This window comes from Artibeus jamaicensis, unplaced genomic scaffold (genome assembly GCF_021234435.1).
Source record: "Artibeus jamaicensis isolate MK-2021 breed Jamaican fruit bat unplaced genomic scaffold, CSHL_Jam_final scaffold_614, whole genome shotgun sequence".
Lineage (NCBI taxonomy): Eukaryota > Metazoa > Chordata > Mammalia > Chiroptera > Phyllostomidae > Artibeus > Artibeus jamaicensis.
In genome coordinates, this window is record NW_026522050.1 from 6,374,158 (window position 1) to 6,390,702 (window position 16,545).

Below are 16,545 nucleotides of genomic sequence, written 5' to 3' on the forward strand. Positions count from 1 at the left end.
TAGCACTGTGGGTCCCACCCCAGTTCTGTAGCCCATGCCTGCACTTCTGCCCCTCCTGCCACTTTCTCAGACCCTAGGGACCCTGAGACAGAAGGCTGTGGCTGCTCTTTGTTCCAGGTGGGGTGCTGGGGTCCAGGTAGGACGTGGAGTTGGTGGAGCAGGAAGCTTGCCCTGACACTGGGTTTTCAGAGGGCAGAGAGCCCTGGGTTGTAGTTCTACATGGGGATCAGGGAAGGTGTACAAGTATTTCTGTGGGTGCTCATGCGCACATGCATGCATATGTATCGTGGTGTGTCACAAGTCATCTTGGTATACCTGTGTATGTCTGTGTATGTGGGAATCTATCTGTGTATGTGCATGACCTGTGTGTCGGTGTGTGTCTGTGTGTTGGTTGGGCATGTGTACATTGTATCCATTCCTGGTTAGCTGTGGATAGGCCCGTGTGTCCATGTACCTCTGTGCATGTGCATCTCTGTGTGGCTTCGCACCCTTACACTCCTGAATCTCTGCATTGTGCGTCGGTGTGTACCTGTGTGTCTTGTCCAGTGTATTTGCATTCATGCCAGTGTGTGCCTCAGCACACCTGTGTACAGGCCTGTGTTTGAGCGTGCACGTGTGTGCATCCATAGGGCATCTGATGGGCTGTGGAGTTTCAGGAATAAAAAGAGCAAACAGGAACGAAAGACAGGCATGCTTTGTTTCTAAAGATGCTGGAGTTGATGCAGCAGGACGAGGTAGGGGCAGCCCAGGGACAGAGGCTGGTGAAAGAGCAGCAGGATGAGCCTCTTGAACATGAGCGGGCCTCTGGCAGCAGGGTGATGGGCCTCCCCAGCGCTGGGCCTCAGGGGCTTTCTCCAGGTGGAGACCTGTCCTGTGTAGAGGGGTCTGTCCTTCTGCCTTGGTGGGAGATTGGGTCCAGAAGCTCCTAGTCACAGCGTGCCAGTCTCCCCAGTGGCATGGAAGGGGAGCTGCCTGGGGGGGGTCTGCCCCCACCCTCAGGTCCCTGCATTGAGGACCGTCACAGCTAATTCTCCATGCTCTGCCTCTAAAAGGACAGCAGAACCTCGCTGTGGGGGGTGGGAAGGATACACTGTACGGGAAGCCCTGTATACATAGCTCTGGGACTGGTAATTCAAGTGAAGGGTAAGCTCCTCTTTATCAGCCTCCACTTATGTCCTTGATAGAAAATGGGCTTCAGCCAGTGCCTGGAGTCTGGTATCCTGCCAGCAAGACCAGTGGCAGAGGGAGGGAGGGGAAGGCAGGAGGTGGCTCAGACCCCTTCAGTCTGAGGCATGTCTGAGGGAACAGGGTGGATGTCTCTCAAATATCTGGTACTGTTGTTATGGGCCTCAACTTCAACCATTACATATTCATTCCTCTGGATGTTTAAGGCCTTTCAGTGTTGAATAACCCTTGATTAAAAAGCAAACACTCTTAGGAGAAGCTCTTGAATGTGTTATTTATTTTTTCTAAAGATTTTATTTCTTTATTTTTAGAGATGGGAGGGAGAAAGAGAAGGAGAGAAACATCAATGTGTGGTTGCCTCTTGTGCATCCCCTACTGGGGTACTGGCCCACAAGGCTGGCATGTGCCCTGACTGGGAATCAAACTGGTGATCATTTGGTTCACAGGCCATCACTCCATCCACTGAGCCACACCAGCCAGAGTTTGAGTGTGTTATTTATTAATAGCTCTGGGAGACTGAGTGGCTACTTGCTGAGAACAAGGTTTTGTGAGAAGGGACACAGGAGGGAGGTGTATATGGAACCGTTGGTGGGTACGGGGGTGGGTTGTGAGAAGAAAAGCCAGTAAAAGGCGGTGACGAGGCAGGGAGTGCTATGCACATCATAGTCTCTGCATGGCAACCCCGGGAGACTCTACTTCCTGGTACTCCTTGCAGTGAAGCTGGGCTCTGCTCCATGCTCCTGAGTGTGGCCGATGACATTTGGCTGGACGAGATGCAAGTCCCTCCAGGCCTGGCCTTTAAATGCTCCCCTACAGCCCAGCCCTCTCACTGTCCCCGCCACAGTGACCTGGGAGTCTGTGTGGCTTGGTGGCATGAACTACCAGATGAAGGGTGGCCTGACCTACTTTGTCACATTAAACCTTGAGATGTTGCGATTTCCTTGTCACTGCAGCGAAACCTGGTTTAGCCTGACTTAGGGAGAAGAAGCTGCCAACAAATTTCTTAGTTTTTCCCAGCAGATGGAGCACTGAGGTCCAGACCCCAGACCGGGAGTCACAAAGCTCTGGGACAGAGTCCCAGTTCCAGTTCTTCACCCTACAAAGTGCCTCTTCTGTAACACGAGGGTTGGGTGAGACCAACCCTGTAACGTGTCTAGCCCGTGGCTTGGCCATGGCAAGTTCTCACTAAATGTTAGTTTTTTTATGCTGGGTATTTATGGATGCCACACAGTGTTAGGAATGAGCATGGGTCCCTTATATTGTAAGTTTCTTTTCCTACTAAACAGCATTAGTAACAGGCCCCAGCCTCATGGTGTGTGATTACGTTGGTGATTGTGCTGGGGACACGTTGAGGCAGCAGAGTGGAGTTAGCTGTAGTTGTTCCTCCAGGTATGAGCCTCAGCCCAGCAGGCAGAAGCAGTAACTGGTTCAGCTGTGGGGAGGACAGCATCAGGCTCATGCTCATGGGCTCACACACCTGCTGGCAGCTCACCAGCTGCCAATGTGCCTGCAGGTGGACCAGGCTGGCCTGGAGGAAAGGGGGCAGCTGAGGGAGGGGGTTCCTCCAGGACACTGCTGCCTGGCCCCCCCCTGAGCACATCCCTGTGTCCCCAGCCTCAGCCCAGCCTCCTGAGAGCTGGGTGCACTGAGAAGGCCTGTGGGTCTGTGGTGGGGAACACGGTGCCGCCTTTACTGATGTTTCTGCCGACCACATCTCCAGACATGGCTGCCCCTGGGGAGGTGTTATCCCACGATCCTGAGGCAGGGGCTGGGGTGGGGGCCGGGGCAATGGGCCTCCTGTGGTGGAATCTTACCCCTTTTCCCCCTGAGGTGGGGTGGGGCCTTTGCTAGTGCCCACAGCTTGATCCTCCTAAATCACTCCCAAAGCAGCCCCCCAACCCACCGTTCAGAGTGTTTCTGCTGAGACCTCGTGGTCATGCCCACCCTCCAGCCCTTCCAGAGGCAGATTCCCCAGGAAGCTGGTGGAACATATCCAGGGCTCCTCACTGGCACCGGCCGCTTCTAACACCTAATTTTATGTGAAAGATGCCCCGAGTTTTCTATGCTTCAGGCTCCAGGAAAAGGGAAATGGGGGCAGGGGAGGACATGATGTGTCCTCACAGCCCTTCCAGCCTCCTGTCCTGTCCCCTCCCCTGAGCACCAGGACACTAACTGTGAGATGGTCATAGTCCCTCTCTGGCCTCGGTTCACTCATCTGTAAACAGGACAGCCAGACAAGGTGGCTTCTGATACTCTCTAGTTTCTGATGTTAGATGACTGACCACCTTAGTAGGATGCCATTGGGACAGCCTGGCTGTCCAGCTGTCCAGCTCATGGGCACTGGGGCCTTGTCAGCAGTATTGTAAGGAGGACAACTGGCCTCCAAGCCCAGGGCCTCTGGTCTGGGAATCACACCCCACCCTGGATGGCCGAGTCTGCCTCCTGTGGGAATGGGGCCCGGCTGTGTGTGGGTGTGTGGGGGCCCCAGAGAGAGGGCAAGAATGCCCTGCCCTGCTCTGGGGGAGCAGCTGTGGGGTGAGGTTAGGGGCGTCCACTGGCAGTCTCGCCTCTCACTTCCTTCTGGTGTGGGGTCCCCCCTGCTGAATCAGAGAAAGAGATCCCACACTACTGTCTCACTGGTCTCCCCTAAAAGAGGGCCTGAGTTCCTGGGGCCAGCATGGGGCTTCCTCTTCATTACACTGAACCTAGTCATGGTCAGGGTGGAGGAGGCTGAGGCAGCAGGGTGGACACCCTTGGGAGTTCACCCTTCTCTTGTAGGGTGTGAGCAATGGAGTTCGACAGGCCTGGGTTGAAATCCCAGCTCTCTTGCAGCCTGGCTGTGTGGTTTTGGGCAACTGACTCAGTCTCTCTGAGTTTCAGTTTATGTTCAAAACAGGGAGCCTAATATCTACCTCATAGGAGTATTCTAAGGATTAAATGAGATAATGTGTGTGAAGTGCCTGGCACTTGGTAGGTCCTTGTGGCCATTTGGTATTACTGTTATTATGTCTACTCTTTAGAAGGAGGAAGACTCAGGTGCTGCTGCCCAGGGGGGTGCTGGGAAGCAGGGAGGGGTGAGGCAAGGGGTGGACATGAGATTGAGGTCTCAGCAGGGGCACTGGGAGGTCCAGATACCATCTGGCATGTGGCCTTCTGAGGTGAGCTATAGAAATGAGACCCCCTCTCTCCCATCCCCCCTTGCCTGGTGGGGCCTCCTTTGGGGGGTCTGGGCTGAGGCCCTAGTGGCCGATGGAGTAGGCCCCCGAGTCTGTGGACTGCTTCTCCTCCGTGGTCTGATCGCTGGGGTACACCGGGTTGGCCGAGGCAGTGACCTTCAGCGTTGTCTCGTTCACCTGCAGAAGGAAGGCTGGCATGGTTCTGCTCTGACTGTGGGTGGGGACTCCCCTGGGCAGACTCAGCATAGGGCTGGAAGCCTGCCCTTTAGGACAGCGACTCAAATCTGTGTGACCCCGAGACACCATCCCTACACCTCAAGGGCAAACAGAAACCAGAGCCAGGCCATAGCAGGATTTGTCCTGCCCAGAAAAGGGGCGAGGATGCATGATGGGGACGGTGACAGCAATGACCCACAGAGCCCCCACGGTCCTTACAGAGCCCACTGTGGGCTAGACTCCCTCTTGTCTGGACCCCAGTGGGCACTGAGACCCAATGATTCAGAAACCCCTGGAAGGTGAGCCACTGAGCGTCCTGGGGTCCAGTGCCCGTCCTGCCTTGTCCCACTGCCTCTCGTGGGCCCCCACTCACCTCCTCAAACTTCTTGGCTTTGTACTGGTCCGCCCCCTTGAGGAAGTTGAGCAGGATGATGTCACAGAGGACAGTCCCCTGGAGAAGGAGGAGAGGCAGGGCAGGCCCTGAGCTGTGGGGAGAGTGGGCAGGACTGGCCTGGGGCCCACAGCAGGTCGGGGGTGGGGACAGTCCTCCAGACACTGAGGTTTCCTCTTAGAAAAATGCCCAGGGGCTTTGGGGAATGTCTCTGTGACCCAGCTCCTCAGTGCCTGGGGTGACCCCAGAGGGAAATGCAGGGAGGGTACTGGGGGGAAGAAGCCGAGGGCCCGAGGGGGCAGAAGTCCCTGGGAGCTCCTCACATCTCCTCCCCCACCCTCATGGGGAGGGTCAGGAGCCTTGTAGCAGGTGAAGCCTCCTGCAGGGGGGAAGGCTGCTGTGAAGGCAGTGAGCTCTCCGTGACTGGAGAGCTTGTTCTCACAAGGGCAGACCTGGCAGCGAGGTGGTGGAGGGGACTGAGGACCTGGCAAGAGGCTGGGCTTTGCATTCTAGGCTGAAGCAGGGCTTCCCTGGGTCCGTTCCCCACCCATTCCTGCAGGTGGGGCCCCACCCTGACTGGCTGCCTGGCACAGCCTGGAGGGGCTGAACTCACCACTCCCACAGAGGTGAAGGCTGCCACGGAGCTGATGATGGTGGGGATGATGTTGAACTTGCCAGCCCCAGCAGAGACTGGCTGGAGCAAAGCTGACCCCTCTGCAGCAGGGTGCCTGTCAGGCGGGGCCATCCCCGGGGGCCAGAGGGCACCTTAAGAGTTGGAGGGCACCTGTGGTTTCAAGGACAGCTGACAGCATGAGTTAGGGACTTTGTGTGACTGTCTGGGTCCTCATCCCACCTTTGCAGACGAGGCAAGTCAGGCTGTGAGTGGCACATGGTGTCCAAGATCATGCAACCAGCAGGTTGTGTGGCAGGTATTTAAACTCAGATTTGTCTGACTCCTCAGGTCAGGTCCACTGCAGGTGTTCCCTTCTCTTTACATCCACTCTTACATAAGAAACACATGGTGGTCGCAAGACAGATCAGAAAATACAAAACTACGTTAAAAAGAATTCCCACCACTGAGAAACAACTGTGGTTCACATGTTGGCACGTGTCCCCCAGAGTCATGTGAACATGTTCAGGGGACACTGGAAATAATTCCGTAGCTTTTCTGTATGTCATCCAAGAGTTGCCAAAAGCATGACTGTAAACGGCTGCTCATAACCCATCCCATGGCCACATCACAGCCAGTTTGTCATCGCCCACCCACCCATCCTGGCCAGGGGTCCCCTTCACATAGGAGTTGGGACACTGTGCCCCACTCTCCTGCTGACCCCTCTGCTGCCTGAGCAGGGGTCCCAGATGACAGCCCGGGGAGCCACCAAGGTGAGTGGACAGGAGAATATCAGAGATAATAGAGTCCAGGGGGCCAGCTGTTTCCAAAGAGCCACTTTAGAAGTTTGATCATTGTTGGTTAATTTACTCTTTAGCTGCAGGTGTTAGCTGCTGGCTTCCCAGCGTCCCTGGACCCTTGTTTCCAAGTTGGAAGCTTGGGCAAGGGCTCCAGTGGGTGTTTGAGGAGCCCGGTTTCCTGCCAGCCCCTCAGAGGCTAGAGGATTCTAGGTGCCTGGGGCGGGACTCGGGCACAGCAGGAAGCACATGCTGCAGCATTCCTCGGGAAGGACACTGCCACGCAGCTGCAAAGCACAGGCTCTGGTCCTTTGTTTGGCCATGGGGAGGTCCCATGTGGGACATGTCTGGTGGTTTCTGGGCACCCAGCAGGTCGCTGCCTATAGTACAGCTGCTCACCAGCAGGCAGGGTGATTAACCAGGACCACCACCCCAGGTTTTCCAGGTGGCATCTGCCCCGCCGCCAGGAGGTTGAACTACTTATTTTCTAATTATAAACATCTGCTTCTTGGCCCCTCCCAGTGTCACCTCCCAGGCCTGAACGTGGACTCCAGTAGCAGGTACGGAAAAGACTCTGGGCTTTGCAGGCACCAGCCAGCTCTGTAACCTTGAAGAAATCCTTAATTCTGGGCAGCCTCAGTTTCTTCACCTGAAACAGAAGTAAGAAGCACCACGGGACTGTGGGGAGGACCAGAGAGAAGCTTTGGGAATAAAAGGTCGAGGCAGCTTGGGCTCTGGAGTTGGACTATCCAACACCAACTCCCAGCTCTTCCCCATGCAGGCTCTGGCACTCGGGTGCCCCAGTTTCTTCATCTGCAAAATAGGAATAAAAACAGGGATGCATCATGAAGCTATGAGGACTGGGTGGGTTAATGAACCTAAGGCACCACAAACTTCACACATCATACCCAGGCCAGGTGGCAGAAATGTGTGTGGGTGGATGTGGCTTCAGATGTCGTTGGAAACAGCTGCAGTGGCCTGGGGAGCAGAGCCAGGTGTGCCCACCTTTCACTCCCGGTGCCATGCTGTGGCCTTGGTTTAAGACAGAAACCACCCTGCAAGCATTAGCCCAAGCTTGCTTCTGCCTGAAAGAGTGGCACAGGTTGTCTTGCGCTGTTTAGAATGGGAAACTTTCAAAGGCAAAATTACCCAGTCTTAAGCCAAAGTCAGTGACAGACATCAATCTTCCTGTTCAGTTCCAGTGCCCTCCTTTGCTTCCCCAGGAGTCCGTGCAGACAGTCCATGAGTGCAGACCTGTCAATCATGGGGTCCAGGCTGTGTGTTCCTGGTGGAGCCGGGGGCGGGGGTGCATAGAGGGCCAGGGCACCTCGGTTCTCACCTTCTCAGGCTGCATACCCTTGAATGAGTAGCTTCTCAGTGCCATGTTTTCTCACCTGAAATGGGGGTTAGGGTGCCCACCTCTGAGAGTGGTGAGGATAAATGAGTCCCCGCATAAAAAGTGCTTGGTTCCAGCACACAGTCTGTCCTTAATGAACAGCAGCTATTAATATTTATTATAAACACAAAATCACATTTAAAGTGAGCCGGTTTTATTTTCCTTGCCTCGAATGTGTCCTTCTAACCCTTAGCTAACTCCTACAGTTCCTTCTGCTCTCACCTTGGATCTCTTTTCCTCCCCTTCTGGCCTGTTAACCTAGTAACAGGGATTCAAAGCACCAGGTACCTCTCCCTGATAGGCTAGTGACAGAGACAGTTTGCATATGATTTTAACAAATCAGTGTCTTCCATTAGGCTGGGAACTCCATGTGGGCAGTGACTATCCTGTTTTGTGCACTGTATCCTGGGGCTTTTCACGCGAATTGGCACAGAATGGAGGCTCAAGAAGTACTGGGTATGTAAGGGGAGGGTAGAGAGACAAAGAGGAATACAGAGAGAGAGGGAGGAAAAGAAAAAAGAAAAGACGAATCATGAAAGAAAGAGAAAGAAAGAAAGAGAAGAAAGGCAGAAGGAAAAAAGGGAAGAAAAAGGAAGGACGGAAGAAAGGAAGGAAGTGTTCCTTACTCCATGGAATATAGTGTTTAGTCTATGGAGGCCTTTCAACAATATTATTTCCAGTTTTAACTCAGACATCACTGTGGTCATCAAAGCCACTGAAGTATCTTTGCCTGGGGTTTGAGTGCAAAGAAAACAGGGGGAAGGGACAGGCTGCAGAGAAGGGAGGTGAGTGAGAGGGCGCAGAGGAGCTGGAAGACCTGCCCTGAGGCCTGTCTCTGACTTGCTGTGTGATCTGGGCACCTTGTTCAGTCTCTGAGATGCCATTTGCTCACGTGTAACACAGGTTGTTCAAATGAAGCAGCGTGTGTAAAACTCACAGTGGGGCCTGCTCTTGAGAGCCTCTGACCCTGTTGGTCATCGTCATCACAACCATGAATGATGGGGTGCCCCTGGTCTGGGCCCCAGGAGGGAGGAGAACGATGGGGTGGGGTCTGGCTCTCCCCCTTCTTCCACCAGGGTGGCCTCAAGCTTTCAATCCCCAACTAAGAATTGGGCCCCAGAATTGGCCAATCCCCCCCACCACCAACCATGTCAGGTTGATAAGCTGAGGGTCTTGTCCGTTGGGCCAGAGAGATAACAGCCCAGACCGTTAGTTACTCTGCAGTGAGGCCCAGCAGTGACCTCTCAGATATTTCTCCATTTGCAGGTGCCCTTCAAGAGCAAGGAGAGGAAGAAGCCCAAGCCTTTTCCACCTGTGGGACACCTGTCCCTGGTGCCATGATCCTGGAGGGCTGTGCTGGGGTCTGAAGAAGTGGGCACTGCCCAGGGAGAATGTCGCAGAGCTGAGTCACCCACCCTGGCAAGGCCAGCAGCTCCTGGCAGAGATATCCAGTAAAGTCAGGACTCCATGGTTGCAGGGGTGTTTTGGGGCTACAGTGCCCTTGTCTGGAGCTTGGTTGATTCAACTTTTGATATTTTGTTCATCACAGATTTTTTGCATGTATTTTGATTTTTCAGAAAGATTGCATGAAAGTATTCATCTTAACTACTGAATTCTTTATTGCCCTCTTAAAATTTGCACTTGAAGTGTGTGCCTCAATCTCTTCCCCTAGTCCTGGTCCTGGTGGTGATGGAGGGCTGGTGGGAGCTGGGGAGTGGTGGTGAAGGGGTGGCCAGCTGCCCACAGGGTGTGTGAGTGATTCTGCATGAAGCTTTCCAGTCCAGCTGTGGCCTCTTGGCCCAGAGATTTACCGTGAAGTGGAACAAAATGGCATATTCTAGATCAGTGATCACCCATGTGGCAACTTTGCTCCCCAGAGGGTATCTGGAAATGTGTGGAGATGTTTTCAATGGTCTCTGGGGGACAATTGGATTGACTGAGTGGAGGTGCCCCTGAGGTCTATTGGGTAAAGACCATGGATGCTGCCACACTTTCTACAGGGCAGAGGACAGCTTCCCACATCAAAGGCGTATTTGACTGCAAATGGTAATAGTGCAAAGGCCGGGAACCTTGATCCTGACCCATAGCATGGAAGAGAGAGCATAGGTTTTCACACATTCAAGACAAAAAAAGAGGGAGAAGAAGAGTGAGAAAGAGAAAGAGAGGGAGGACAAGAAGGAAGGTGTGGGAAGAATGGGAGAAGGGGGAGGTGGGGTGGGGGAGGTTTGGGAGCCAAAAAAAAGACTTAGAAATCTCAGGCCCCCCACTTCCTGTGCTTCCTTGGCAAAGTGGCTTTCCCTCTCGGAATCTCATTTTTCACACCTGTCAAGTGAGGATCTCATGCATTCTCGTGGGAATGAGGGTGAAGGTAGGATTCTGGGGTGGAATCATATAAAATGCCTGGTCTAGACAACCACTCTTGAGAATGAGTCTCCCTTTGTCCCCTCCCTTCCTCCTTCCCTTTCTCCTTCCCTCTGGGTCTTTCAGCATCCTGGGGTCCTCTACTTTATTGGCTGGGATATTGACCAGAGGCAGGCTTCTCCTAGAGTGAGAGGCAGGGGCACATTTGAGGTGCCAATAATAAGTATGTCCAGGGCCTTCTCCAGTGCCTGGGTGTTTGGACACCCATATGAGTCTGTAGGCCCTGGGAGGCAGGTCCCTGCAGTCCCAGCAGAGAGCTCATGCAGTGAGCAACTGTCTTCTTATCAGCTCCACTGCCCAGCACCCCAGCCTGGGGCAATCATTCTGGGGTCTTCCCACTTCCCCAAAAGCCCTGTATAAGGGCTGCCTAGGATGCCCAGCAGCCTGAGGTACTGAGAGTGGAGACTCTTGCAAGGTGAGTGGTCCCCTGGTTTCCCAGGCAGGGTGGGTCCACAGCTTGGGAGAGGGCAGAGGCCTATATGGCTTGTCCTTAGGACTGTGCTGGCCACTGTCCTTCCAGTCCTCCCCCAGTGTGAGTGAAGGCTGCTCTGACCCCGAGCAGACCTGCTCCTGCAGGGACAAGGGTCTGGGCTAAGTGCTGTCCCAGGGACAGTGATGGAGCTCTGATGTAGAGGGGACTTTTGTACTTGAGCTTACTCCCCCACATCCTTTTCCTGAGTCTCCAGGTTAGGGTCTGTTTATTGGGGGAGAGGGAAGCTGTCTACTTTGTCCTTTAATCAGCAGATTAAACAAACAGCCACATCTCTGTTAAGCAACAGGGCTGCGCAGACACACAGGACATCTTCAAGGAGGGAACGTGGTGCTGTGACCCTGTCACAAGACTGAGCGAATATGAAACACGCCCTGCTGCTGCCCCTTCTCCTGCTGGGGACCATTGCTGCTTTTCATCTGGGTAAGTCCTCCCCTTCCCTTCTCATCCAGGTTTTTCTTTCCTCCTCTTTCCTGCATTGTTGTGGCTGCCTTGGGGCCAGGGTCACAGCTTTCCTTCTTCAGCTGACCCAGCTCTCCTCTGGTGAGATTTCTTCTGGACTCAGAACTGTGACCTTACCTTTTTGTCAGGCTCGTTCACAAGGTAAAAACCACTCACCTGTGAAGATGAAGGGCTTCATATCCCCCCACCCCCAGAAATACACACGTGTGTCAGTCAGCATCAGTGTCTGGTGCACCTGTGTGAGTTCTCACCTCACCCAACATGGAGGAGATCCTTCCAGTCTGGGCTCCAGACAGCAGCACTAGGAAGGCCCCATGGTGCTGTCCGTGGTGCTGGAAGAAGGCAGAACCCCACCTGATGGTAGGTTATCTCTTCTTCCCAGAGAATCATGCTCCCCACCTGGACAGCCAAGACACACAGGCAGACCTGAGCCAGGATCTGGAAGGTTCAGGAGATCAGGAGGGAGAGTTGGCCCAGACTAAAGAGGAGATTCAGTCAGAAGAAGAGCAGGTGGAGGCTTCTGGCTACCAAAATGACTGTGAGGAGGAGAAGGCCATGCAGTGGGACCCAAGTGCCCTGGACAACGACTTGCAGTGCCCCAAGACCGAGGACACAGTTGAGATAGTGGGCAGTCCTGGGTGCAAGACCTGCCGCTACATCTTGGTGCAGACCCCCCGAAGGTTTCGCGTAGCTCGGGTAAGTGCCAGTGTGGCTGCTATGGAAGGAGGACCATGAGGAGGGAATGAGAATGGACTCAAACTTCTGTTCCCTCTTCATTCAGAGTAGTGGTTCTCAAAGTCCAGGTGCGTCAGACGTCCCTAGAGGTCTGGTTGGGAGATAGAGTTTTGGTGCCCAAGAGTTTGCATTGATTACGAAGTGCCAGGTGACATTATGTTGGTCTGGAGACAGCACTTTGAATCACAGATTTCAACAAAAAGCTTTGGTATCAGATATACTTGTGTAAAAGCTTGGCTGTGCCTGCCATTGGCTGTGTCACCTAGACAAGTCACTTCAGCTTTTAGAGCTTTAGTCTTTTTTTAAAAACATGTTTTATTGGTTATGCTCTTACAGTTGTCTTGATTTTTTGTCCTTGGCCCCTCTCTACCCAGCATTCCCTACTCCCTCTGGCAACATCCCCACCATTGTTCAAGTTAATGGTTTATGCATGTAAGTTCTTTGATTATTATTCCATTTCCCATGTTGAACTTTATTACCATGGGATATTCTGTAAATATTTATTTGCATTTAATTCCCTGACCTCCTCATCCATTTCCCGCACTGCTACCCATTTGGCAAGTGTCAAAATGCTCTCCGAATTCGTGATTCTGTTTCTGTTCTTCTTTTCTTAGTTTGTTTTTTAGATACAGTTGTTGATAGATATGTATTTTTTGCCTTTCATTGTTCATAGTTTTGATCTTCTTCTTTTTCTTAAATAGTTCCCTGTAACATTTTAGAAAATGATGGTCTGGTGATGATAAACTCCTGTAGTTTCTTCTTGCCTGGGAAGCTCTTTCTCTGCCCTTTGATTCTAAACAATAGCTTTGCTGGGTTACAGCAATCTTGGCTGTAGGTCCCTGGTTTTCATGACTTTGAATATTTTTTTTTGCCAGTCTCTTCTGGCCTGCAATGTTTCTTTTGCAAAATGAGCTGAGAGTCTTATGGGAACTCCCCTGTAGGAAACTAACTTCTGTTCTCTTGCTGCTTTTAAGATTCTTGCTTTATAGTTATTTTTTGGCATGTTAATTATGATGTACCTTGGAGTGGGCATCTTTGCATGCATCTTGTGTGAGAATTTCTGTGCTTCCAGGACTTCCATATCTATCTCCTTTACCAAATTAAGGAATTTTTCTTTAATTATTTTAAAAAATAGATTTCCAATTTGTTGACCTTTCTCTTCTCCTTGTGGCACCCCTATGATGCTAATATTGGACCTCTTGAAGTTGTCCCACAGGCTGCTTATGCTATCATTATTTTTTGAATTCTTTTTTCTTTTTGTTGTTCTGATTGGTTGTTTTTCCAAATCATTGATTTGATTATCAACTTCATGCACTCTAGTGCTATTTCCCTGTAAATTGATCTTTATTTCAACTAGTGTATGTTCTGCTTCTGACTGGATCTTTTTATGCTGTTGAGGTCCTCACTAAGTTCCTCAAGCATCTTTACTATAATTTTTCTGACTCTGCATGTGATGTATTGTTCATCTCCATTTCACTTAGCACTCTTTCTGGAGTTTTGATCTGTTCTTTCATTTGGGCCATGTTCCTTTTCCTCTCCATTTTGGCAGCCTACCTGCGTTTGTTTCTACGTGTTAGGGAGAGTGCTTTGAATCCGTGTCTTGGTAGTGTGGCCTAAGGTGGTAGATATCCTGTAGCATCTAGGGCACAGCCTCCTCTATCGTCCATGCTGGGTACTCGAGCTGTGTCCTTCATGTGGGCTGAGTACACCCTCCTTTGTAGTCCAACCTTGATTGCTGTGGGCAGGTCAGTGGGACTGATTTATCTGGGCCAGTCAGCTGCAAGGACTGGGTGTGACCACTGACCACCAAATACAGCCTTTCAAGGAGGACTAGCTGTTCAGGGCAGGGTGGTGGGGCTGAGACTTCCAGTATTTTCACTTGTACAATGGAGATATATAGTACCAACTTGTTAGAGTTGTGGTGATCATTAAATGAAATAATAGATGAAAGTATTTGCAATAGTCCCTGGGTTGATGGAATCTGTCAATAAATGTTGGCTATGATTTTTCTAAGTATTAGAAAGTATTTCCTGCAAAAAGATTCTGATGACAGATAAAAGAGCAAGAGAAGGAATGAGGGGGCTAGAAGATCCGTGATTTCTGACTGGACAAGGGATGCAGAGCTCCTCCCTGGAGACTCTGGGACTAGATAAAAAACGAAATTCTGTATCCCGCCTCTTCTGCTTTCCACAGCGAATCTGCTCAGGGTGCTATGGAGGCAACCTCGTCTCCATCCACAGTTACTGCTCCAACTATCATCTCCAGTGCATGGCCAGGGGAGTCAACGGAGGCCAGGTCTGGATTGGAGGCAAAGTCTGTGGCTCGGTAAGTGAGGGGCCATCTCCCAGGTACAAGAAGGTCTCTGATTGCCTCAAGAGAGCACCTGCCTAGCCTCAGGCCTCATTTCAGCACCTGAGGTGACCCAGGTGTGGGTGCTGGCTTGTGCTGGCTCAGGAGAACTGGTGTTTGTACTAATCTCATTTCACCCCATTGATCAAGGACTTCATGCCTGCAGTATGAAATGCGCCACGGTGGGTGTGTTCACACCAAGGAAATTGGCAATTGTTACAAATCAGCATTCCTCCCACTCTCTGCCTTCTCATCTTGCCCCAGAGCTGATTGTTAAACCCTTGCCAGCAGACCACTGGAGTCAAGAGACAGGGTCCATGCCCAGCTTGGTCACTTTCAGGCTGGATGGCTTCCTCATGTCTAGATGGGGTCGTTCTTCTGTCCAAGTGCCTCTGGCCTAGTGGGTAAATAAGTGCCATCGGATTTGCTGCTCAAGTGTGGTCCATGGACCAAGCAGTTATTAGCATCTTCTGGAAGCTTGTTAGAAAGGCACTACCTTGGGTCCCATCTGTGAACCCTGAATCGGGATCTGCCTGTTAAAAAGACCCACAGGAGATTTGTATTCACGGCAGAGCCTGAGAAGCCTGCTGTGTGTGATGGCTCAGTTGTCATTGCCTGCACAGCCTCAGGGGTGGGTGTCTAGGATTTCTGGCTTCTAGCTGGGGGTGAGCAGTACCAGAAAGGGATATCAGTGGGCATTTTCTGAACCCCCTGAGTTTGTCTTCCTGGACTTCTACCTCTTACAGGGGCCTTACTGGCTTGACGGGAGCTGCTGGAATTATTCGAACTGGGCTGCAGGACAGCCTAACTGTGGGGATGGCAGCTGCATACTTCTATGCACCAGAGGTGATGGGGACTGGGCACCAGGGTAAAGGGGAGGGATGGACTCCTACATACTGTGCCTTTGAGCTGCCCGAACACACCTTCCCAAACCCATAGCCTTGCCCAACTGGAGAACCAATGTCCAGTGTGTGAGGAGGGCTGAGTTGGAGGGTGAGGGTGTGCCCTGTGTGTGGGTTGGGTCAGGGCTGTCCATTCTCACAAAGCTTGGCTCAGGGCCTGGGGGCTCCATTCCTTCATCTGCTCAGAGGAAGCCACCGATGTGGCAGATGAGAGTGACAGGTGCAAATGAAAGGTGTGGATGAGGGACGAAGGAGAAATGTGGAGACTGGGGAGGGCTGACAGTTATGAGCCAGCTTCCACGGCGTTGCTGCCCGATATGAGGGAGCTCAGTCCAGTGCAGAGGCCATGCATGGGGCAGTGAGGCAGCCACAATCCATCCCCATCCCAGCCCTCCACCTGCTCCTGAGCCCCAGGCCCATCCCCTGTGAAAGGGGTTGGTGACTGACCCGCCCTCTTGAATGGTTATGAGGATTCCCCAGGGGTCCAAACACGCACTTAGCACACTGCCTTCTGGTGAGAAGACCCAATGCCTGGAACTCGTGGGGATGTGTGGCCAACGTGTCCTGATGAGTGGTGACAGGCAAGAAACAAGAAAGACACAGGAGGAGGGATGGGGTCTCAGGCCACACCAGGATGGACAGCTGACATAGCTGTGATCTCTACCACCAGGGGGTCAGTGGCGACGTGTGCGGTGCTTCTGGCGTCTGCCCTTCATCTGCGCTGCCTAAGCCAGCCATCTGGAGATCCTGCCTTGGAGCCTGCTGCCCACACCCCTCCTGGCTGCCCCGACCCACCCTGGGCCCTGGCTGGGCCTCCAGCCTCCCCTGCTCATAAAGCCAGACTTCCCACTGCAGTCCTGACTCTTGTCTCTTCATTGCTCCTTGGAGGGCTCCTGGGGTTGGAAAAGCTCGCTCCTGCAGGGTGGGACTTTGAGGGAAGTAAAAGATGGCAGAGTGCCCCCCCCCCCCCCACGTGGGTTCAAGGGGTAGGGCGTGAGGTGTTTGGCTGCAGCGCCACCTGGAGGCGGAGCCCGGATTAGGTGGCTCTCCCAGGACTCCTGTGCTGTGTGGTAGGGGGCTTCCACCCTGCCCCCTCCCCACCTCTCATGGGGTGGGCATTGCTGAACTGGCCCTCCTGCTTTGTTTGCTTCTCTGTGGGCTTCGGGGTGTGGTGGGAGTGGGGCGGCTGTCCAAGAGGAGGGTGATGTCACTGATTGGAGAATTGGAGGAGTGTTAAAAAAACAAAATTCAGCTGAGTGCATTTTAAGAGGAAATTGGCTTTATTCAAGGATTCATGAATCAAGCAGCATCCCATCCAGCAAATAGAAAGGAGCTCTGAGGAGCTGTACAAAATGGAAGGCTTTTCTAGGTAGAAGGGGTCAGATGGAATGTTGTAGCAAAGAAGAGGTGGTTGA

General features: G+C 52.5%; 1 protein-coding gene across 1 annotated transcript; it reads left to right on the forward strand.

Moving 5' to 3' along the window:
- The first annotated feature begins 10,561 nt into the window (after window positions 1-10,561).
- On the forward strand, window positions 10,562-15,100 carry LOC128626488 (proteoglycan 3-like). Its single transcript, XM_053659053.1, has 5 exons — window positions 10,562-10,607; window positions 10,966-11,105; window positions 11,527-11,840; window positions 14,073-14,204; window positions 14,975-15,100. The coding sequence occupies exons 2-5, from the start codon at window positions 11,045-11,047 to the stop codon at window positions 15,098-15,100; spliced, it is 633 nt and encodes a 210-aa protein (XP_053515028.1). The 5' UTR covers window positions 10,562-10,607; window positions 10,966-11,044.
- The last annotated feature ends 1,445 nt before the right edge of the window (window positions 15,101-16,545 follow it).